Genomic DNA, 24,623 nt, shown 5'->3' on the forward strand with positions numbered 1-24,623 from the left:
GACAGGCTTTAATGATGGAAACATGTCATGTACTGGGGGGGGGGGGGATTTGATGCACGGCTGCAGCCGCACTAGTCAAACAGCCTTGGCTGTGCGCGCCGAGGAGCTGAGACCTGTCTTCTTATCTTCACCTCATAATGCGCAGGCGTGATCCTATCTGAGCCTCGCAAAAAGCTGTTACCATCAGGACTGGACGTCGTGTTTAGCGCCGCGCTTCAAGACAATCCGCCAGCTCGCCGCTTTGTGATTTACGCAGCGTCTTTTTCCTTCACAGACAGACGGAGAAATTGGGGTTTTTCGTCTTCCTGTCGGGTGATTTCGCAACAACAACAACAACAACAGTCCAACCTGTGGATAAAGTGTGGAGCGCGTCTGTGGCCACCGGCCGGTCTGTCCGGGACGCTCCAAGATCCAGACCCGCCGTGCGCGTCTTCTTGTCCGGTCTTCCGTTCGAGCTGAATCGTGAGCAGGTATTCAGTTTATGAATGGCACTGACATGGAGGAAATACCGTTTCAGAAAGTCAAAACCAGGCGGAAGAGAAGTCACTGTCCGCCGGGGGTCCATCTGACCACCATCGTGTGCGAGGACGAGTTCGACTGCAAGGAACTGGAGTCCCTGTTCCAAAACTACAACCTGAAGCTGGAGCAGACCTCCACCCTCAAAGCCCTGGCCGTGCTCATCTTCATGTCCTCCACTCTCACCGTGGTAGAGTTGCTGTCCGGCCCCAGCCTCACCATCTCCACGGGGTCCCATCCGGTGCACTGTGTCATCTTCGTGTCCCTCTTCATCGTCACCAACGTCAAGTACCTACAGGTGACGCAGCTGCAGCAGATCGTCAACCTGTCGCTGCTCTTCGGCTTCACCTTCTCCTTCCTGTGCTGCCCCTTCTCCCTGGGGGCCATGGGCATGGAGCCCCCCACCTCCCCGGAGCAGGGCGTGTGGCAGCTCATCCTGGTCACCTTCGTCGCCTACGCGCTGCTGCCGGTGCGGACGCTGCTGGCCGTCCTGTTGGGGATCATGGTCTCCATCTCGCACCTGATTGTCACTGCCACCTCTGTCACCGTGAAGAGGCAGAAACTGTGGAGGACGGTGAGTGGATGCCACGTGCAGGGGCGCAAATCAAGGTCGGGTGTGTGTGTGTGTGTGTGTGTGTGTGTGTGTGTGTGTGTGTGTGTGTGTGTGTGTGTGTGTGTGTGTGTGTGTGTGTGTGTGTGTGTGTGTGTGTGTGTGTGTGTGTGTGTGTGTGTGTGTGTCTGTGTGGCAAAGTTTTATGAGGACTAATAAAGGTAATAGCACTAATAAAACTAAGTTTAAGTAGGACAACAGAACAGGACACCTCTTAATGTGATCAGATGTCAGACTACATAAAACTGACCAGCGCCAATAAGAACAAAAAATTCATATTAGTTAATTAATTATAAAGCCTGAAATGACATAGTAATCTATTCATGCCCCTGACAATAACAACAAGGCCAACAACATAACGACAGACAACAACAACAACAATAAAAATGACAACAATAACCAAAATACCAGCAATAACAGTAATAACAGTAATAATAACAATAATAACAATAATAACAATGACAACAACAACAATAATAAGAGAAAAATAATGGCAATAACAATAATACATATGACAACAGCAACAAAAATAATGACAACAGCAACAATAACAATGACAACAACAATATTAACAATAACAACAGCAGCAGAAACTGATAATATCTACCCTTGGCTGCACTGCATTCTGGGAAAGAGGTGGCAAAAGTACTGACGTTACTTATACAACCGGTGTCACAGCACTGAAAAAAAAATACTTGAGTAAACATGAAATAGTCTTTACTGCTGAAGACTTTTGGACCTGTAAAAAGAGTAAAAGTACTCGTTTTGAAAAACTACTTAACTAGTACTAATAGTACTATAAATATATATATATATATATAATTTATTGCTTAAACTACCATTTTGCATATTTAATCTATTAAAAGGCCTACTTTTAAAAATTCAGGTCAATTAAATATATTGCCTGCTGTTGCGTCCCGAAATCTGATAATAAATTATTGTTTCTGACTCCGTTAAGAATAAAAAGGAATAATGATAAAACTTTTGAATATTCATGTCATGGATGTCCTCAGTAGTGACTTAAAAAAGAGTGAAGCAGATTACATGGTGTACTTAAGTTTGGGTAAAACAGAAATAGAAATACTTGTGAAAGTACCACAAATATGCTTAATATTTACAGTAACATGAGTATTGTGACTTATTACTTAGGTACATTATATGGCATAAATTGTACTTGAGTAAAAGTAAAATTACCCACTTGAAGTACCCAAGGATACAAGTATGCAATTTGTTACTCCCACCTCTCATGATTTTAAAAGAAAGGGTGTAAATTTAACTCTGTGAGTAAACTTACACACATACTACCTGTATTAAATGCCTGAATACCAAAAATGCTAATCAATCACACTAATGAGAATATTTGTAACTGATCTCGTATACTTATAATGTCAATTACACTGCCCAGTCAGAAAGACAATTGTAGAAACTTGTGCAGCTACAGGTTTTCTATGCGAGTTCAGCACCATGGACAGCTCCGTTAGCCTCTCAACAAGGTCAAGTTTGGCCAGATGGAGGCAACTGGTGGCCGGCGGGCCACATGTGGCCCTCATATCACTGTTTGTGGAAGTAGAAAAACATCCATGCTGACTTAATAAGATAATAATAATAAATAAATAAATCATAAGCACACAGTTGTTGTTTTTTTTAACCAATTTAATGGCCATAATTCTCATATGTCTCGTTGGTGGGAGAGCTTGGTCATTATTTGGCCCTCTATTACCAAGGACATTTTTATGGCCTCTATAGTGACCGAATGTGCCCCAGAGTTAGAGAATAACATTTTAAATCAAAATGTGACCCATAAAATATGAACTTTTTACATTAAAACGTGGTCTTGCAGAATGTTGGTGTAGTGGTAGGAGCTCTGTGGAGGTTCAGTCATGTAAAACAACAAACAAACAAACAAAAAAAAAAACGGGCCCAATGCACACAAAACCCATAATTTGAATACTTTCGTTTGTGCCAGTTGTCATTCTTAAGCCTGTTTTACACAGTATTTCAAGTGGAAACTCATTGTTTTTGCATTTTTGTTTCATAAAAGTTCCACATTTACACAGCAATGTTTTGAAAATTATGTGTGGTTACATGGTAATAGCAGAAATGCCAAAATCATATTGGGCCACTAGTGGGTGCTGTTGTTTGTTTTAGTAATGAAACCAGACAAAGATTTGCGCAGAGAACAATATGCTATAAACATGGACAATAGTGAGAACGTGGACATTTGTATGGACAGATCAGTTTGATTACATTTTCAAAAAGTTTCATTTCCCCCCGTTTACACGGGAGCCATTTTCAGAAAGTTGTGTTTTTAAGTGGCTCCAACCATCCCGGTCGAGTGAACGGACACACAAAAGGAAAGTTCTGTGTTTTCACTTTTAAACGTTGTTGCGTAAACGAGGCCTTAGTTAATCACCTGCAAAACGTATGACTTTATTGTCAAACAAAATGCACGAGATGGTACATTTGAATGAAATTGTATTGTAGAAGCTCAACAAAAAAAAAGAAAAGACCAAAAAATTGTATAAGCGAAAAAAAAAAAAAAAAAAATTTAAACAAAAATTATTCGAAACAGAGTAAAATAAATAAATATATTTACATTATATACATGTAAGACCATATATGTTTTTATACATACACAGAGTTTTTGCAACTTCAAAACATTGTTGTGCAAACGGGGCTTTAGGTCCTTAGTTCATAATCTGCAAAACACATGAAGCTGAAAGCGTAATCTCATGTACTTGAGCCTACAATTTAGCACACTTTGTGCACTATCTCAGTAAATCAAGCCTGACTGAAAACACATGATATCTGGAAATCAACCAAAGTTCACTTCTTGCTGTGCGGTGACAGGATGAATGGTGATGCTCCGCAAACTTTCTTAACTTTTTTGGGGGGGGGGGGGGGGGGGGGGGGGGGGCGTTCACAAGACACCGGTGTGCGGATCCACTGTGTCCGCAAAGTTTTTATCCCGGCTCCCAAGGTGGAAAGATTCTTTCACGGTCGCTATTCCCTGCCCGAGGCTACAGAGCCTGTTACTGCGCATGCACACATCTCTCCCCTTCCTTCTGCTCATCCACTTGTAAACAAACATGGCGGCCGCGTAGTGGTACGACTCGCGGGCCATATTCTAGTTTTATCGTTCATATCAGCAGTTTAATAGTTGAGACTCACCCGATAGCATTCAATGCGTCATCAGTCCATATGGGTGTCGGGTTCTCTCCAGTTTCTTCATGTTTATAGTGTATTGTTCTCTGCACACGTCTGTGTGGTTTCATTACAAAATCAAGCAACAGCGCCCTCCAGTGGCCCGGCATACTAACTCCATCGTTGTCAGTGTGTCCGCCGCTGCAGTGTAAACACACTCCTTTTTTTTTTTTTAACGAATTAGGTGTTGTCACGTGAAACGTTGTCGTGTAAACGGGGCCTTATTGATGCTCTGGAGCTGATGCAAACCTGTGGGCCTGAAAACAAACAAAGAGGAAAACAAAAATGAGCAAGCAAAGCAGTTTGCAGGCCCGTGACTTGTTTCCTTGGGGATATGATTCAGTCTCGAAGGAGCTGGCTGGAAATGAAGAACTAGAGTGACATCCTGCTCGCACCAGAAGTAGGGCAAATTGGAAGGACACACACACACACACACAAACACACGCACACACACACACAAGCCACTTTCACCATACTATATGCTTCAGTTGTGAAAAAAGAGGGCAAAGTCATGCATGCCATTTCCAAGCTGAAATAGAAATTGGTACAGCAGCCGCTCCCCTTATATTTATCTTTATGCCTTTTTCTGTGAGACACACACACACACACACGCACACACACACACACACACACACACACACACACACACACACACACACACACACACACACACTCCTGACTGTCATCAGGTGCGAGGAAGGGGGGGGGGGGGGGGCTATGTCACATCACTCAAACCCTCCAGGTGTAATGGAACATTTCTGCCCACGTGCATCACGTGACACGGAGACTCGCCGTCTCTCACAGAGAGCAAATTGAGATTTGATCAGTCCGCGGCGCCCTCGGATGATGACGGCGTGTCCGCGGAGGAGATTGTTTTCCCTGCATGTCGGCGAGCAGATACCTGCACAGCCATGTGAAGGACGGCGTTAGCCCGGCCGACCAGAGATAGCTAATCCATTAAGCTTAGAGATGAGCTGTGTGGCATGACCCCGCACAGCCCAGACTCGCACTAGCCACCCACCCATGTCCCAAGCACTCAGCATGCACTACATACCTTAATACTCAAGCAAATGTGTGATATAGCTTCGGTTCCATGTGACTACAGGCCTCCTGCACTGCAGTAGTGTGATTATCTTGTCTACGACTACACTCTCGGCTCCTTCATTTCAGTGTCACATTGAAGTGCTGCATGTATGGAAAGCATTTTCTTGGCAGGTTCAGAGTGAAAACAAGCGTGTCTTGATAAAAGCTGGACTGAAAAATAACCATACAAACATTAAAACATGAATCATGAACTCACATATGCAGAAATACTACTAAAACTAATACGCCTGTAGTAGGAGTTCCTGAAAATAAGTAGCGGAGTTACTTTACTAATACCTGTAAAGTGTCGTCATAATATTTGTCGTATCATGACAGCATAAATGTTTAGTGGGAGGAAGATGCTCTAGAATTTGGAAGTCAACACTTGAAAGAAACACTTCAAAGTTGTCCCTTATTATTGTACTTCAGGACAACAAACAGAGTGTGACTGGACAATATAGAAAAATCTACCCCATTTGTAAAGCGCTTTGAATGCAAATAAACATCCTTCACTGATAAAAGACAAAACAAGAAAAATGCAAAAAAAACCAACAATAAATAAACACACGTTTAGAATCTAAACTGGGTACATGAGAGAAACCTTTAGGAAGACATTTTATTCCAGTACCTCAAAAAGCCCTGAGATTAGGATAATAAAACAACAATTAAAAAACAACAACACAAATAAAGAAAGAAAGAAAGAAAGAAAGAAAGAAAGAAAGAAAGAAAGAAAGAAAGAAAGAAAGAAAAGCTGCTCATTGAACAGTTGCAATAGTTAGCATAATATCAGTAATAATTTACCAGCGGGTCAACTATGATTTGTTGAATTTTCTTTTATGTGTTTGAATTGTTTGATTGCGTTTCATACAAGCCGTTGTGGTGTCAATCGAACAGGCGGTCTCAGGTGAGAGACAGCAGCTCTGCAGCTCATGACCAAAGCAATGGATGGTCTTTGTGTATATATACTGTACCAGGGGGCTAAAGCATAAGGCCTGTGGACCAAAATGGGCCAGCAGGAGCCTCCAATCAGGCCAACTAAACCACTAAGCAAAAAATACAAAATAGAAAATCACTAAAAAAGTTTTAATTGGAAAACTAATTACTTAAGAGCAGAAGTTGGTTTTTTTTGTCAGACGGTTTCATTAAAATTGTCTTTATGTTGCGATCGTAGTACATTTCTAGAGTAATTGTTTGGTTTTGATAAAAACCGTGGACATTTTCAGCAGGTGTACTCTGCGCCACAACAAAGAAAAACTTTCAAGTTTAAATTTAAAAGTTATTATCACTCTATTTTACCAGTCCGGCCCACTCAAGATGAATTTTGGCTGTACGTATGTGACCCATTAACTACCACGAACACATACCGTAGAGCGGTTTGACAGTGTATTTATGGAACACAGTGAAACAAACAAAGACACGTTTTACTGATGAGCTGCTAACGTTGTGCGTCATTCCCTCCAGCTGATGCAGACTGACGATAAGAAGACAATGAAAGTCATCATTTCTGTGAATGTATAATGATTTCTCACAGAAACGGCTTTAAAAGGGTGTGTGTGTGTGTGTGTGTGTGTGTGTGTGTGTGTGTGTGTGTGTGTGTGTGTGTCCAAATGTCCAAACAGCCAACGATTTGCAGGATACTGGGTCGTCACACAAGCTTCACTGAGTCAAACCGTTTACCGCTAAAAAACTTTTAATTTTTTTTATACCAGTGAAGAACTACAGGCTGTCGTTCTGTCAGTTTTTAGCCCAATTTTGATGTTTCAGGCTTCTTTTTCTTTGTTGTTGTAAATGTTTCTGTGGTGTTTTTTGTTTCCCTTTTCAATCATCTTAGCTGTTCTGTTGGTTTTAACCATTTCCAGCATTTAATAACAAACATGTAGTTTGGCTGTACATGCCAAAATGTTTGCTTTATGTTTCATTTATATAATTTAATAACTATATGAAAAATCGCGCTCACTCTTTTTTGCCGCTTTTAGCCTTTTCAGTTGTTTTAGGCATTCTTAGCCTTCTTTCACTTTTTCAGCCTGTATTTGATCCATTTTATTTAATCTGTTTTCAATCAACGTTACTTGACATTTTCGCCATTTATATTTCTGATATGAGCTTTTTTTCCATTTATAGTAGTTCATTATATTTTTTGGTTGCTTTTAGATGTTTTCTGAAAACATAGAGGAAACCAAAATGGCAATTTAGTTCATTTTCCACGATATAAAATACATGTGGAAAAACAAAACGTGAAAAATGAAGAGAACACAGTTCATAACCATGAATTTTAGCTATATATACCAAAATGGCAATGAAATGAGTGACCTACTTGTAATAACCGTTGTCATTATATTTCAGTTTTAAGCTTTTTAAATCATTTCAGATGGTCGGCAATATTTTGCTTTCTTAGCTCTCTGAGCTCATCTATTTTAGCCAGGTCAACCCATTTTTGCTGTTTAAGGTATCGCAGCAACAAAATCTGAAAAACCCAACACGAGAAATGATCACCACAAAGTCAAAATTCGACGTACGAGATCAAAAGCATCGTATCATAAGGTCTGCGAATAGAAGTCATATGGAGCCGGCTGAGAGAACGCCTCCCACCACAATAACAGCATCATCTCTGCAGAAGGCTGAGCTGGTTTACAGCTTCTGATGAGTTAATGACAAATGCAATCATAAACAATGCAAGCGCGTTCACATTGTGCATTAATCATCCAGCATGGACTTCTCTCTGTATTTTGCACAATCTAGAAAATGAATTCCATATTCCATATTCATGAAGGCAAACGTGCTAAATGGATGGTGTGTGTTCTTTTGCACATCTGCCATCAGTGCATCCCATTAGTAGATCAGCTTCCACATCTGTGCATAATATCACATTTGGGCCTTTTTTTTTACACACTCCAAAGCTTTAGTAGCTCAGTCCCACCGTCTTTCATTTGAACCTTTTCAGACATTATTCGAACTTCTGGCATTAAACTAGTGATCACTACCTAGTATAAGACAAAAAGCATGTGTCATGGATGCCTTCGGATCCTCTCTGACACCAACATAGGACATAAGTACTTCGCCAACCGGTGTAACAGACGTGAGCCTTCCCAGGCGAAATATAGAGACTCTCAGGAAATCTCTGAGAAAAACAAACAAAAAAAAAACTTTCAACGATGATTGGTCAGCAAAGACCTTTACTTGTCTTATCCTTTAACTTGAAATTCACCATGACGTGTAAGGAAGTCCAGCAATCACCTCAAGATGACCAAATATACAGAAGACATTACCAGCAGATCTTCTGTAAGGCGAGCAAGCCGTGTGGTCATTTTCCCAACCGACCAATGTGTCTGCCGGGTGTCGGTCAGTCGGATTGTCAAGCGTTTGTAGGAACCATCAGTCAGTTGGGTAGATTGTTGGTTTGATGGTGGGTTGGTCTGTTGGATAGTTGATCCATTGGTAAGTTGAATGGTCAGTCGGTTTAACGGTCAGTCAGATGATTGGTCAGTTGGTTGGGCGGTCAATTGTTTGGCCAGATTATCGGCCGGTCAGTCAGTTGATGGCCCGACAGTCAGTTGGACGGTTAGTTGATGCGATGGTTGGTTTGGCAGTTGGTTAAACGGTCAATTAGTCGATCCAACAGTCGATCCAGCGGTCTGTGTGTGTGACCGACGCATCCATCCATCTGTCGATCTGTCGGTTTTTGTGGTAGTAGCAAAAGATTTCTCCATGCGTGTATGCGTGTGTGTCACAGTTAATAAACTCAAACAACAGTAGTCACGTACTTGAACAGATGCATAAGTACATACGTGCATGTATTATCATGTTCATACAGTACAATGAACTGAGCTTCCCTTCACTTTCTGAGCCAGCGCACAGGAACAGAGTAAAAATAGAAAATCAACCAAATCATGTTTTTAAAACCAAATCAGTTCCCCATGAAAACGTAAACTCACCCCCAGAATTGACTGTATCCCATATTTGAAAGCACAAAACAAGACACAACTTTTTGGATCGTTATTTGAAGCTGTTCTCCGAGAAATACACTGGGGTTTTATTTTTGTTTTTTTTCAATGTTCCATGGGTTTGTTTCTCTCTGCCTTCAGTTGGTTGCCAACACGGTGCTGTTCACCAGCGTCAACCTGTCGGGGCTGTTTGTGCGCGTCCTGACGGAGCGAGCCCAGAGGAAGGCCTTCCTGCAGGCTCGCAACTGCATCGAGGAGAAGCTCCGCATGGAGGACGAGAACGAGAAGCAGGTAGGTGCGCCTGTGCGCCGCTTCCACCGTGGGTATAAAAAAAGTCACACCTTGCACCCAACCCCTTCCTTACCTCCATCTTGCCCCCCTCCCCTCCCCCAATAGCTGTGAGTCATTTCAGCACATTATTCATTTCTGCAAAATTTCATGCCTTTTTGTCTCGCACATTTCTCACCGCGACTAACACTTCATCCTCTGATAACTTTGCTCTATTTAACTGTATAAACGACTTACTTTATCTCTTCTTTCTCCCTCCCTCTCTTTGCAACACACACACACACACACACACACACACACACACACACACACACACACACACACACACACACACACACGCACACACACTCTCAGGAGCGCCTGCTAATGAGTCTGTTGCCCAGGAACGTAGCTATGGAGATGAAAGAGGATTTCCTGAAGCCCCCAGAAAGGATCTTTCACAAAATCTACATCCAGCGTCATGACAATGTCAGGTAGGACCCGACCCGGAGCTCAGCGCGGCTGTGAATGGACTCAGTGTTTCTACAGTAGCATTCAGGCTTATCACATTCGGCCCCGCGGGGCTGAGATTGTGGAAATAAACTCTGGCTCGATGCATTGCGACGCGGGCTAAAAAAAGAAATGAATAAGTTGACGAAGCATGTCCTTTGGAGGGAACACCGAGGGCGATACAGTGTTGTGTGATCTCACCCAAGAGTGTCCTAAAACATTAACACCACCCCGGGCTGCGAAAACTGAAATATTTAATTCTTCATCCTCAACGTTGGCCCCCGACACAGCAGCTTTAGACCGAGAGGCGTGACGCGGCACTTTCTCCTCATGTGTTTGGAAAGAAATGCGGATTGTACGAAAAATAGAGGGCAATCTTTAATGTCTCGCTTTAAAAATATGGCTATGGAATTTTTAATTTACTAACTGAGAGAATGAGTTTAAGAAGTGGAAATTAACAAGCCAACCAAGCCGTCACAGATAAGCTCTGCAGTACAGCTTCGTACCACAAGAGGGTGTAGGGAGTTGCTCTAATGCAGATTTAAATGGAGATTAAAACGAAAAGCAGGTTAAATAGAACACATGTTTCAATGTGTCTCCTCATCATCATTATCTTCCTCCTCTTCTCCTCCTTTCCCTCTTCTTCCTCTTCTCTCCTTTTTCCTCCTTTTCCTCCTCTCATCCTCTTCCTCCTTACCCTCTTCCTCCTTCTCCCTTCTTTCTCTACTTCCTCTTCTTTCCTCATTTTGTTCCTTTTCCTCCTCTCAACCTCTTCCTCCACACCCTCCTCTTTTCATCTTCCTCCTTTCCGCCCTCTCCCTCCTCTTCTTCCCTTCCTCTCTTTCCTCTTCTCTTCTCCCTCCTCTACCTCTTGTCCCATTTTCCTTCTCTCCCTCTTCCGGCAGCTCTTCCTCTTCCTCCTCTTCCTCCTCTTCCTCTGTGTTCAGGGAGCCTTGAGGAGGAGAGTTTGTTTAGCTCCGGGATTAAGTTGCTACAAGGGATTAAATGCAATGGAGACTAAATTCTTATTGCGTAACACTTTGTGTGTGTGTGTGTGTGTGTGTGTGTGTGTGTGTGTGTGTGTGTGTGTGTGTGTGTGTGTGTGTGTGTGTGTGTGTTAAATGCGAACAGACCTCCATGAAGCTCTGTTCTGATTGCACTGGGGCCTCCTTCAGATAGCGCCCCTCTTTGAGAGCAGTCCGGACTGGACCTAATTTATGTGACGTTCTCGACCCAGAGACCCAGACCCAGACCCAGACCCAGACCCAGACCCAGACCCAGAATATTGTTATCATTCAGTAAATGGCAATAATAATCTGGATTTTACTTCCATGAATGTTTTATCGAGGGCCTCCAGTCTTTATTCCTTAAAGGACGCAACGCCTTGCACCCCCGCTGTGATCCCTGGTGATGCTCTATAATGAGTGTGATGCTCTATAATCTGGATGTTAGCTGAAGTTAGTAAGTGACTCAGAGACATTTGAATGAAGAATGTGTCTTGACAAAAAAAACTTAAAAGTAGGAGCAGTGTATTTTATCGCCACTTAATTTTGAGTTCATCAAGGTAAATTTGCTGTGCGGTTTGTGTCTTTAGTGGAGCCCTGATGCTGATCACAAACATGATCAACAAAGACGAGACAAACAGCATCAGATCATCAGTCGTGGCTTTTATTTCAACTGTCAATTATATCGATATATACGACAATCAAGCGAACCTTGTAGTTAAATGAGATCCAGATCTTTGGGAGTTTAACGATTTCCAGAACATGTGGTTTCTAATTACAGAGTAAGCTTGCGTTCCCGTTTTATGACGTGCTTGGTGGAAAAGTTTGCTTGTAATGATTCGCTTCTCAATTTGAAACCTTTTTTTGTTTCGAGCATTTGCTGACACAGAGACTTATCCGTCTTTTGACAGTCGACCTGAATCTGTTCAGAGCTCTGTCTCTCTCTCTCTTTTGGCACCCGTAAACAATCTTTTATCCTTGACGACCTGGACTTTGAATGGAGCCTCATGCTCTGTGCACGTGTGCACGTGAGCGTGGAGACAATGGTGTGCACGCGGCCGAGACCGAGCAAACACAGTCCAAAATAACGGAGCGGGTCACTTGAGGTCAGCAGACTCTGGCACCGCGCACTCGATGGGAAAGCTTTCGGCAGCGCGTCACAGCCGATTAGGCCGCGGCGCTGCAGCCTTGTTAGAAAACATCAATGGCTCTACTATTTCTGCCGAGGCCTCGTTGAGAGAAACGAGGTAAAGTCCTGACTCTTGATATCGCGGAGAGCTTTGGAAGGGGTTGCAACACTCGTCCTCTGCCTTGTTTCCACACCCGTTGGGTGTGCGGATCAGGCTCGGTGATTTAATGTCTGTTTGATACCTGCACTCAGTCCACTTTATGTTCACATCCAAATGGTTTCCATGACGACGTCTGAAGCACCACATGACTCCCGAGTGGCCCCCCCACCCTCCAACTTCTTCGCACCGTAAACACATTTTCTATATTTTCCGCACAAAGGGCCTGATCCACTAAATGTTTGAACGTATAAAAAGAGGCACAAACGTGAAATTGTGAACACACACCGAGGATCACGTCTGAAATGAGCACTGAATCTCGTTCATGAGTTTTCTGCACCTCTGCACAAAATATTGGGAGGTTAATCTACAATGATTTTATATGTTTGAAATCGTTTGCTTGGTTTATGATTGTGTCTCTTTCTGCTCCTTATTGTGGTGAGAAACATTTCATCTGGCCTTCCATGACGTTTATTTGTGGACTATGTGATGGGATACCTTTTGATGTTGTACTCCTTAGGTTTTGTAATCTTCACGGAGGGACATTTATCCGTGTTGGTCTCACTTCCTGTTTCATATTGACTCTCCTACACATGGTCTCATGCTTCACTTCCTGTTTCCTCACTGATTAATCTCTCTCACTTGTTTACATAACATTTTCAAGTGAAAACGGAAAACTTTCACGGCGTTTTGGGCCGTTTACACGACAACGGTGCTCGGAACCACTGAAAACACAACTTTTTGAGAACGCTCCGACACGTTAACTACATAACTTCCAGACTTTCATGTGAACGGACATCATTTTCAAACCGTTGCTGCGTAAACACAAAACAAACGAAACAGAACTGCAAAAACAATGTGTTTTGAAACGTTGTCGTGTAAACATGGCCTCCGTATTCGTTTGAAGTCGTTCTCGCACTTTTTTCGAAGGGATTCTAGGGTTTCTGATTTTGCCTTGTTTGTTTGTTTTTGAAACCTTTACCTCATGGACAGATCCCTGTGAGTGACTGAATTCAATTAGTTCAAACATCTTCGTTATGTCACCACAGTATTCTGAGGTTCTCCTTTTTTTTCCCCCAGACATCTTTGATTTTGTGTCATCATCTCCCGTCTTTTGTTCCAAAATTCAGATTTAATTGCTGTAACTCTCTGACATGTCTGCAAACTTCCCTGTGGTGTCACATTTTGTTTCATTTTGGATTTGTTGAGGCTCATCGCTCCACCCATGGTGAACATGAGCGAACGAGCACAGAAACAATGCTGTTTCCACACATCGTACTCATGTGAACACTCCCGGCACAGCAGATAACAGCAATGAGTGCGAAAGCAGTTGACAGGAGTTGAAATAGTTTTGTCTTGGAGCGAGGCACTGACATGAAACAGTGCTTGTTGTGTTACTTTCAGGGACTGAATAAGTGGGCATGTGTTGTGTGGGCCGATCCCTCTAAATCATTGTTTTGCTGCTGCTCTTTGCTCAGTTTCCACTGAGTTGTGTCCCTCGGCTCTTTTCAGACTTCCACATTAATTAATAACGTCCAGTATTTACACTGGCCCAGTGCTTAACCTTCCAAATATTTGTCGGGCCGCAGATGGCTGTTGGTGAAAACGCGGGTTTTGGGTGACATCTGCGAGATGGCAAAATGACATTTAGCGGCTCCCGTCTCGGTGGCGGCTCCAGCTCCCGGTCACGTTGTGAAAAGTGGAGCCCACATGAAGGCAGCAGTGTGATTCAGGCGCTGAGATGCACACATGCACATAGTGCAGGACAGTCAGAGCTGGATGAGTCATCTCCGTCACACAGGAACTCGGAGAAAAAGTTCCAGCTCTGCTTCGGTGAATAAAGGAGGGCCTCAGCTACCTGAGGTTCACATGCAAATGTGGCCATGTGTGCAGTGAGGACTGCGTCTGGATTTGTTGGGTTTCTCTCTGTAAAAAGCACCTAGAAATGACTGTGTTGTCTTTGGTGCTGTATAAATAAAGTTGAGTTGAATCTGACAGATATGTAAAATAACACAAGGTATCAAATGAGTTGTTTCTTCTGGAATATATTAGACACGTGTTACACATCATTCTCATGTAAACTGGGCTTGAAAAGCTGAAGCTGTTGACAAGGGCTTCTGTTATACTTTCATTAAATTCCTGTTTAGTTTTTGTGTTTTTGTTTCAGGAAAGTTTTGCGTTTACACGGCAGTGTTTTGAAAACAATGCTGTTTACAGAAAAATGATCTAGCTTTCATGTTGGGCCACTAGTGAGTGCTTCTTTTGTTTTGTTTTTGTCATGAAAGCACACACACCCGTGTACGGAGAGAACACATAAAGTTTCTCTTTTACACAGCGTCGTTTTGATGAGTTTCCACAGAATTGTTTGAAAATGATGTCCATTTACAGGGAAAAATGCTGAAAACGATGTATTTTGCTTGGCAGGCCACGAGTTTGCGCTGTTTTTTTGTTGTGTGCAGTAATTTACACCGAGATGGAGCCTGAACTTTTTTCTAAAAGTTCCACCTCGGGAGCCGCTTTCAAAAAGTTGCGCATTCAGTGGCTCCGAGCACCGTTGTCGGGTGAATGAACACCTAAAAACGCTTTGAAAAGTTTGGCATTTTCACTTGAAAACGTTGTCTTCGAAAAGGGGGCCTAAGCTACATTAGCATTAGCCTGCATCCACAGAAGCCGTGATTAGCATTAGCACTCTGCGGAGATAAAATAACACGGTCGCAATTATTTTTTGTGACCGTTTAACTTTGTCAATCCGCTCTTGTCCTCCTGCTTTGGTCCAGTCTGGGTGTATTTCTATTAATTTCTGTCCTTATTCAGAGGTTTGACCCAACAATGAGCACTAAGGCTTTTCATTGCCCACTTCTTGGGGCCGGAATAAGTCGACGCAGATACTTTAAGTCCCTGTCTGTTGCAGCATATCAAAGAAGGGGATACAAGTGGCGAGTGTGACAGCGGCTTGATGGGTGCATTATAACCTGGAAGGGCTCCTCTTCACTTCCTAACAGGACATGTCTCCTTCCTGATCCCCGTGGGAATATCCTGCTTCTATTTTCGGTGGCTGTGCTCGACTGCGCTGCCACTCAGTTAGCAAACAGGGCAGGTTTCCTGCTCTATCTCTCACCCTCGTCGCTCTCGCTCGACAACTCCCTCTCTCCCATCGATTTGCAATCATTTTCTCCGAGCAGTTTTGCACATAAACAGGAGAGTTCAGATGCTTTGACTCATCTTCTTTAAATGTCATTTCAAAATATGACGATGAATTTACATGAGACGTTTGTTCCAGAATCAGAATAATTCAGCATAATTGACTTAGTCAGTGTTTTGCTATTAGAGATCGTCGCATCTGAAAGGTCCAGTGTTGAAGTATGTTTCCCACTCACATGCAAGTCATTGTAGCACAGCTTCCAATAGGAAACCAACTTCATGTTTTAGGCATGCATCTTTACATAATTTTTTTTTTTTTTGTAATCTCAGTTGCAAAGTTGGATTTTTCGGGACTTTTTGGGATTTAACATTGACAGCCCAACTTCAGTATCTTCTCCTCCCAGCACTGGGCCACGGTGTACACTTTGACATGATGAGTTTCCAGAATCTGAGTCAAACCTTGTTTTCTGTCTCTGTTTCAGCATCCTGTTCGCAGACATCGTGGGTTTCACCAGCCTGGCCTCTCAGTGTACAGCGCAGGAGCTGGTTAAACTGCTCAATGAGCTGTTTGGGAAGTTTGATGAGCTGGCCACAGTGAGTCCATCTCCCTTCTTTCACCCTACCAACAGTCTAATGACGGCCAATAATGCATATAGGATGTTGATATTAAATACAAGACAGATTTCCCTATTCGTTCCCCCGTGGTACATATGTACACTTACATATCTGGATCATATTATTCAGTATCCACAATATGATCAAGATGTCTCTCTAAATTTGAATTAAAATTCAAAGTTTTCCTCAGCATCCTGGATCCAGAACATTATCCGGATCACTAACAAAATGTGATATTGTCTTAATTTACATGTTATCGGATTTTGTGGTATTCTGTTTAAAAAAAAGAAGAGGAAATGACGAAGTGTAACTCAAGAATCCATGGCTGTTTTGTGTTACTTGCTGGATTTTTGTGAAAAAAATGAATATATGAATTTTATTCAAGACTCATAATGCATCTAGAGAATTCTTTTTTTCCACATTACAAAGATAAAAGAGATACTTCAGGATACTTCTGTGTGTGTGTGTGTGTGTGTGTGTGTGTGTGTGTGTGTGTGTGTGTGTGTGTGTGTGTGTGTGTGTGTGTGTGTGTGTGTGTGTGTGTGTGTGTGTGTGTGTGTGTGTGTGTGTGCTGTTTTGTCCACAGGCTGCTTGGCACTAGGCACTAGCGTAGCATGCTGTCACAGTGAATATCGCCGGCCCATATGATGCTTAATATGATTATCCGGCGCTTCATTTGAGGAACAAGTTGACAGACCTCTTTAATCTCGGCCAGATTTACTCGGGGCTAAACCTCGCCTCGCCTCCGTCCCGCGAATGAGAGGAAAGTAGAGTCGTACGCGTCCCGATTGCTCCGCGTTTGCATGTCGGGGGGGAAAAAAAAAAAAGAAAAAGATTTCAGTCTCTCCCCATCTGTCAATTTTTCACTCCTTGTGCTTTCAGGGTCTGAAAATCCGCTCAACTTTTGTTGTGAACTTCTACCGCCGCGGTTAATCTTCTCACTTTCTGTGAGTGTGATGCAAAGACGAGCAGCCTGTGCACGCGTCGAGGTGACTCCCATGTGTTTCAGACTCAGCACAGCTCTCAAAGAGAAGCCAGCGTGTTGCTTCCTGACCTGCGGTGAGAATTCAGACGTCTCTTTGTTTGGTGAAAAAAAAAAATGTGCAGATCACCCTGCCTCGGCCTTATCTACGTGTAATCTAGCCTCTATTACTTACACCAGCCACATGCCCTTGTCAAATCCATTAATCCGTGGGATTACAACTAACCCTTTTTTTGCTTTCGCAGAAGCTTTTGCTTTGGCTGCGTTGAGACCTTCTATTTTTACCCGCTTTGTTTACAGGAACAAATTTAGAACAGGCTAAAAAGGGAGCAGCTTTCATTCCACTCGCTGCTGTCAAATAACTTCACCGATCAATCTTAAATCTGTTCTTTCACACAGAACCTCTTTGTTTGGACGTCTGGATTTGCTCTGTGGAAACTTGGGAGATTGTCACATTGACGTGTCAAGAAAAACAAAACCTGATCACAATAATCCTTTTTCCTGGCGTCACCTTCTGTGGTTCAGGCCCCGCCCCCCTTTCCCCCATCAGCCAATCACTGCAGTGCACAGCAGGTTTGACCGGATTGATTGACAGGCTGAGGGCCCCGTTCACACGAAGTGAAAACGAAAGATTTTGGTTGTGTTTTGGGTTGTCCCTTTGCATGATAGCGGTGCTTGGAGCCACTGAAAACAAAACTTTTTGAACACGGCTCCCAAGGTGGAGCTTTTTGAAAATGCTCCGACCCGTTGAAACGGGGAAAAAACAGAACTTTTCTGAAACACTGCAACCGTGCATGCGGGTCACGGCTGTCGTAAATAGTTGTTCGGCACGTGTACAGGTAGATGGTCAATAACAACAATGGCGGCTTCCAGAGTGTCATGATATTCTCCCGGGTCTTGGTAGTTTGTCGTATCCTGGCATGCTAACTACATCTTTTTCAGTAATTCAGCCCGTTTCCTTTTAAACAGACAAAATGCAAAAATGATGTGTACGTTACATGCTGTATTTTTATGCAGGCGAGAATCAAAAAGCAGCATCTGCTTTTCAAATCTTTCACATTCATATCTACAGGAAAGCTGGAGTTGCATGTCAACCCATATTAGCATATCTTTTGGTTGGATGGCAAAAGAAGGTAAAGAAATTCCACAAAGGCACAGGGAGAACATGCAAAGTTCTCCAATTCAACTGCACTAACCATGCCAAAAGGGCATAATTACAGGAATAGATAGCTGTTACAAGTATTTTGTATTTTCAGTCTGACGGCCTAAAAATAAATTTGATGTTTCAGGGAAATATTTTGCAGTTTGTAAACTAACCAGTTAGCCTCAGCTCTATTTATTTGTGTAATATTACTTTGTGCCACCAGAGGGTGCAGTGATTTACTCAACCTCTCTTTGTGCATTCATGCCAACAACAGGAGCAGCAGATTCACATACACATAACCCCCCCCCCCCCCCCCAAAAAAAAACAAAACATGAATAGACACTCACTACTGCCACCCAGTTTACTAAGTATTATTTAAATATTATATTTAGTTTCTAAGGCAGGTTAATGTTGAAAAACATTGGGAACATTTTACCCATACTAATTATCAATATATCAATACACACATCAGTGAAGTCAGAGGTGCAAGTTAAGTTTGGAGTCCCACACCAAAAATACCTTTTCAGGTTGTTTAAACCTTCCTGCTATAGTGTGACACTGCGAGCATGAAATGCAGGAAAATCAAGTGACATGCATCTAAAATGCCAAAAAGAACATGAAAAATAAAAATCGTCATGATTTAGCAAAGACGTTTACTGAAATTAACAAGCTGAAGAGCTAGCCACAGCCTGATCAGTCTTGGATTTCCATTTTGTGCCACTAGATGGTACAGTGAGTCACCTCTTTTGTTCAGAGCAGTTCCTGACACCAAAAGAAAGCAACAACCGACAACAGGAATTTTACCAAAGCTGATAACCTGATAAACAGCAAGTCACTACTGCGGCCCAGTGTACTAATGTGATGCTACCTTGAATCCCACACACTGTACCTTTAAGAAACTCGGGTCAACATCTTTAACATTGCCCTAGTCTGGCCAACTTTTGGTATTCGAGTTAATTTAAGCTTTTGGCCCTAATGCCTCTCATTTAAGTTGAAATGATATATTTTGACTGTTGGCCCCAGAAGTAAATTGGCGAGAAGAGATGGTATCTTTAAATATGTCGGTTTCCGTGCTCTTGCGATCTGAGCTGTCTCATTCTTTTACTTCCAGCTGAGTAGATGGGTCTGATCTCTGCTCTGGCTGCTGGTCGGGAGCCTTGTACTACACTCGACGGTACACTCCCCGGTCATGAAAACGTGTCATCAAATGTTCCTGCCTTGCCCTGACCCAGAGCCCCACTCATTCTGATCCACTTTGGCAGGAAGTGGCAATGCCAGTGACTCATGGCTGTGGTCACTGTGGGCACACGGACTCCTCTCCTTCCATACGACGAGCGGGCGATGCCACATGGCCACTGGGCATCGTCTCATAATACAATTCCAGCACCATCTCCACACCACCTGTCCACTCTTTGGACTTGTCAAGCTGCATGGGAAGCGGGCCAGGAACACAGTGTTCTCCTAAAGTGGTGTTGATGGAGCTGACCAAGTCCCTTTCTCCTCTCGCTAAATTTTTAACAGGAAGGAGTAGAAGGGAACAAACCTGAGCCAAGCTTCAGAAAGCTCCCACTCACTCAGTGTGACGACATTCTCATCTGCACTCAGCTTTGGGATTTAAAAGCAAATTCATGCTCAAGTCCAAATTCAGTGATACGGACTCTGCTTTTAGCTCAGGTGTGGGAGACATCCACTATGAAGGGAGGACATTTGTCCCTTTTACCGCTCCGATTTTTCAGTTTATTCACCTTTTCCTTCTATCAAGTCGACAAGTCTCTGTGCAGTTTCCCATATTTAAAGGAGCGTTTTCTGGATTCCACTCAAATGACCAAAAAGTTCATGCACATAGTTAAACTCAGTTCATAGTCATGTCACGCCGTCATTCCGGTAGAAAAGGGGAAAAGTTAAACATTTCCCATCATGTGTTACAGAAATGAACAATTGCACCAAACAAATTTTTAATCACCTTTACAAAATATTCCACAAAAGTTTATTTTGCCCAAAATTATATTGGATGCAAGTTAAGTGACCGTAGTGCTTCATAACAAATTGCTGCATGGATGAATTATTTGTCTGATTACCAGCAGTTATTGTTATATCGTCCTATTGTAAACCCTTTCACATCACATTTTTTTCAATCTATTTTCATATGTGGTAAATCACCCCCAAAATTTCCTTTTACTATTTTGGATTCTTTTACTTTTAAATGAACAACACACACGTTGATGCATTTAGTCGGTGTTGTCGTTTAAGATAATGATCAGAAATACATTTTGAAATGGTCCTAAATGTGTTTTTACATACAGATTAACTGAACCACAACTTAAACTATCTTAAACATCTATGGACTCGCTGCTTATTTGCAAAAATTTAGAGAGTGTCAAAATTTTGCTTGTGTGTCTTTTACCGCAGTGAGCAGCGTTAAAAATTAATCTTCATAATGTACTGTTACAGAATACAGCTACGTGTGACATTTGTTTTGTTCATTAATATTCACTGTGATCAACAACATGCACTTTTTTTTTTATTTTGCAGGCAGCGAGAATATATGTTTATTTGAGTTTTACAAAGCTTTCTATTTAAAGGAATATGTACTTTCTCGTCAGACAATATTTCCGTATGAACTTTTCAGATTTTACTTTACTAAAATTCTTCTTTATAGTTAAAACAGTCGTCACTTCACTTTCTTGTGAGCTGACACACTTGAAAACTTAGTTTAATACTACATATTGCATCTTAAGGCCAGTCAGTGTTGAAAAACCCATCCATTCATGGGCAGAAAAAGTTTAAGCGCAAGTTTTCAAAATTACTGTTATCAAGTCCTATTTCTCAGATTTCAACGCTTTCTACATTAGAAAATTATTAGATATGTGTCATTATGTGCAGCATAATGCTTTTCCATATGTTTTAATGTGTTAAAATGGCACGTAAGGTGTTGTTTTTGCACTATAATGTATAGGATTGATTTTACTATCAAAGATTAAATGTTCATCTTGAGAGATGGCCCATTGTATTTCACGCTTTTTCCCCCCCACCTGTATATTCACAAAACTATCAATACCAGTTTCACAAGCAAAAACAATCTTGACATCCCGATTTTACTGTTTGCTGCTTTAATCCATCAAAGTGTTCAAAACGAGAGACAGCGGCGTAAAAAAAATAAAAAATAAAATCAAGATAGAAAATAATCCTTTTGCCTCAGACTGCCGCGGAGAGTCGAGCTGCCGCTTGAAAATGGAAGTTTACAGGAAACCCACTCGCGCTGATCAGTATTTGCGGTTTTTGATTCCCACCACCCACATGAACACAAGCTGGGAGTAATTATAACTCTCCGCCACCAGGCTGAGAATCTGCCGACTACCGCTGGGAGCGGAGACAAGCGAAGCGTCTCGGGGAAGCTTTGGAAACCTTATCGCCACCCAAACTCAGACAGCGAAAATATAACAGCAGATTGACACCGAGAACAGACACAGTCATTATTCCATACAGGGCGGAAGCTACTGAGTGTACTGTACTGGAGAAATGGGCCAAACATGACTGGATCTTTATTAAAACTGACAGATTGAAGGATTCCACAATGGCAAAAGCAATGTTTGTTAGTTTTACCAGAAGAGTGGCATTTAGTTACAAGATTAAGACTCCGAATTGATGCAAAAAGAGGTTTTCTTTAGCGTTCAGGCACTTCTCTCTCATTCTGAGTTTCCCCGAAACAACAGCTCTGAAAGCAGCCAGCCCTGTGATTAATTCATGCTGCTTGTGGTGCTATATAACATTGATAGCTATGTTTTTGTGTCTGCATGCTTGTGTGTGTGCGGAAAAGCTTTTTTTTCCTTTTTTTTCCCTTTTCATTCTTGTCTCTGTGTTTCATCTCCTGCTGCAACACCTCCCTGCATCACAGCTCCCAGACTCCTCCGCTCCTTGTTTCTCAGCTTTTTGATTGACACACAGCAGCCTACTTCCCTCAACGGCGTCTTTCATGCCCTCTGGTTCACTTCCGCTTTCATGTTTCCATTTTTAGGATGGCTCTGTGATGCATCTGTCTGCCGTCTCTTGCTTCCTCGACGAGTTAGTTTCATTTCATTCAGTCATGAGCCCGTTGGAACCGGCAGAATAACCTTCTTGTCTCCACGAATGTGTGTGGCACTTTAGATAATTTCAGACAAAGCTGAGGCTTTTTACAGTTTGAAGGATTTTAAAGGCACAGTACAGTGGCTATCGGTTTACTTCAGAGTCTTTCTGTCTGTTCAGTTTGCGTACTTTTCCTTTGGAAGTGTGTTTTCTCCAACATCCTGCCACAGTCCAAAGACAGGTTTGTTCTGTTATTGAATGAATATCAAAGGGATGCTGGATGAATAGAAAGATGATTGATTATTGGAAACATGGATGGATGGGTGGATGGATAGATGGAGTCTTGAATGAATACATACAATGTTGGATGAATAGATAAAATGTTGGATTAAGAGATGGAAGGTTGGATGGAGGATCGATTGTTGGATGAATAATAGATGGAATGTTGGATAAAGGATGGAATGTTGCATGAAAAGATGGAATGTTGATGGATAGATTGAATGTTGGATGAATATATGGAATTTTGGATGATATAATGTTGAATGCACTGAAAGAAGATGGATGTTTTGGGTGAATATGAACACAGTGCTGGGTTGTATAAATCAACTCTCTGACCATCATACATGGCCACCAATACATTAAGGTATGTTTACTCTATGGTCCCGGCAGCCACGGCCGCCTCGCTTCAGGCCACCGTGAACAAAGCGGGATAGACGTGAGACAACGCAGGGGGACGTAACAGGTCGGGGTTGCCGTGGGCGCCGTGCCAGATTTTTAAACTGTCAAAAGATTTGCCACGGTGGCCACGGCGCGGATGAGAACCGTAGTAGCCCGTAGCAGAACGGGATGGACGTCTCAAAACGTGGCAGTGTGGTGAGTTTACATAATTCACCCCCAGAACTAAGTTAAGCTAAAGTGTTCCGGGGGGACAGTTTATACCGGTGGTAATTTCCTGTTGTTGTTCTGTTGTGTAAGTAACTCACCCAGTTAAAAGTCTGCTACGTAGTGGTTGTAAAGCGAACGTCTTAATGCCATTAAAAACAGCCAGCTTTAGCGCCGTCTTTAGACACGCCGCCTCTAGACACGCCGCCTCTAGACACGCCGCCTCTAGACACGCCGCCTCTAGACACGCCGCCTCTAGACACGCCGCCTCTAGACACGCCGCCTCTAGACACGCCGCCTCCGACTCCCGTGCTTGCTCACTACAGCAGTACGGAATTGGCCGTAATAGAACTTGAAGGCGGTCCGTAGTGGGACGGAAGGCTTACCGGAAGTGACGTCGCGCCACGCTTCGTCACGGTTCTCACGGCGTAGTTACGGTGTATGGTAGCCGTTTCATCACGTTCAGCCGCGGGTTGTCCCGGCGTGTGACAGTTTGTGGACCCGACGCATTACGTTCTCTTCCGGTCCGTCACGGCGCGCACGGTCTGGGAGGAAGCCGGGCCCGGAGGGGAGTTTCATTGGAGTCTGAGCAATCAACGACAGAACACCTTCCACAAACTCTGCCACCGAAACAGAAATCAAGAGGTATGTCTGCACCCAGAAATAGTCTCAGGATACAATGATTGCCTTCACTCTTGGTGGCCCTTTGGGGCATAAACGTGCTTCTAAATGGTCTGATGTCCACATTTCCTGCCTAGAAAGCCTTGACACAACGTGATAAACGTGCTAAGCCTTCGTCAGAATTCCCCAAAATCCCAAGACGCACTACGATTTGGGCAAACGGGGCTGCCGTGAACATAGTGTAAACATACTCTAACATTCTTGGCACAAGTGCTTAAAATTTCTATAATATCATTTTGGTTGCTCAAGTGATACAGTCATTTCTTTAACATAACTTTTTTTTTTAAAGGCACAAAGTTAACTTTGAAAAGTCTTTATTCATCAGCAGGTTCAAAATGTGCACCAAACAAAATCCTGGGCCCACAAAATACAGCAAATACAACTGGTTTGGATGCTGACACAAAATGTGTCACTTCTAAATCGAGCACAGGAGCGGTTCATTGGCCACATGGTGACAGCTGGTTGCCAGAAAACTGAAATCTGGGTGCAAACACGATGAAATAACCCTGTTTGGGTTTGTCTCAGACACAGATGCAGGGATCACCAGCAAGTCCTGCTGTTTCCCGCTGACGCCTGTACACAAAACTGCAGCTGAAGCCAAGGCAAACATGGCAGCTCGGGTTCTTGATGAAGGAGTTCGAGGGGAGAAATGCTTCAGATTCGCACCCCCCCCCCCCCCAAAAAAAAAACTA

General features: G+C 42.8%; 1 protein-coding gene across 1 annotated transcript in view; it reads left to right on the plus strand.

Moving 5' to 3' along the window:
• Positions 1–481: 481 nt before the first annotated feature.
• Positions 482–24,623, plus strand: part of LOC308110994 (adenylate cyclase type 1-like) — a gene marked incomplete at its 5' end in the record, with an annotated part of 47,778 nt that continues 23,636 nt past the window's right edge. Inside the window, 4 exons of the mRNA XM_080465655.1 lie at positions 482–1,090; positions 9,496–9,645; positions 9,997–10,115; positions 16,045–16,156. Of these exons, the coding sequence (XP_080321781.1) occupies positions 482–1,090; positions 9,496–9,645; positions 9,997–10,115; positions 16,045–16,156 (990 nt within the window). The remainder of the gene's footprint in view (positions 1,091–9,495; positions 9,646–9,996; positions 10,116–16,044; positions 16,157–24,623) is intronic.

This window comes from Lipophrys pholis, assembly GCF_963383615.2.
Source record: "Lipophrys pholis genome assembly, chromosome: 1".
Classification (NCBI taxonomy): domain Eukaryota; kingdom Metazoa; phylum Chordata; class Actinopteri; order Blenniiformes; family Blenniidae; genus Lipophrys; species Lipophrys pholis.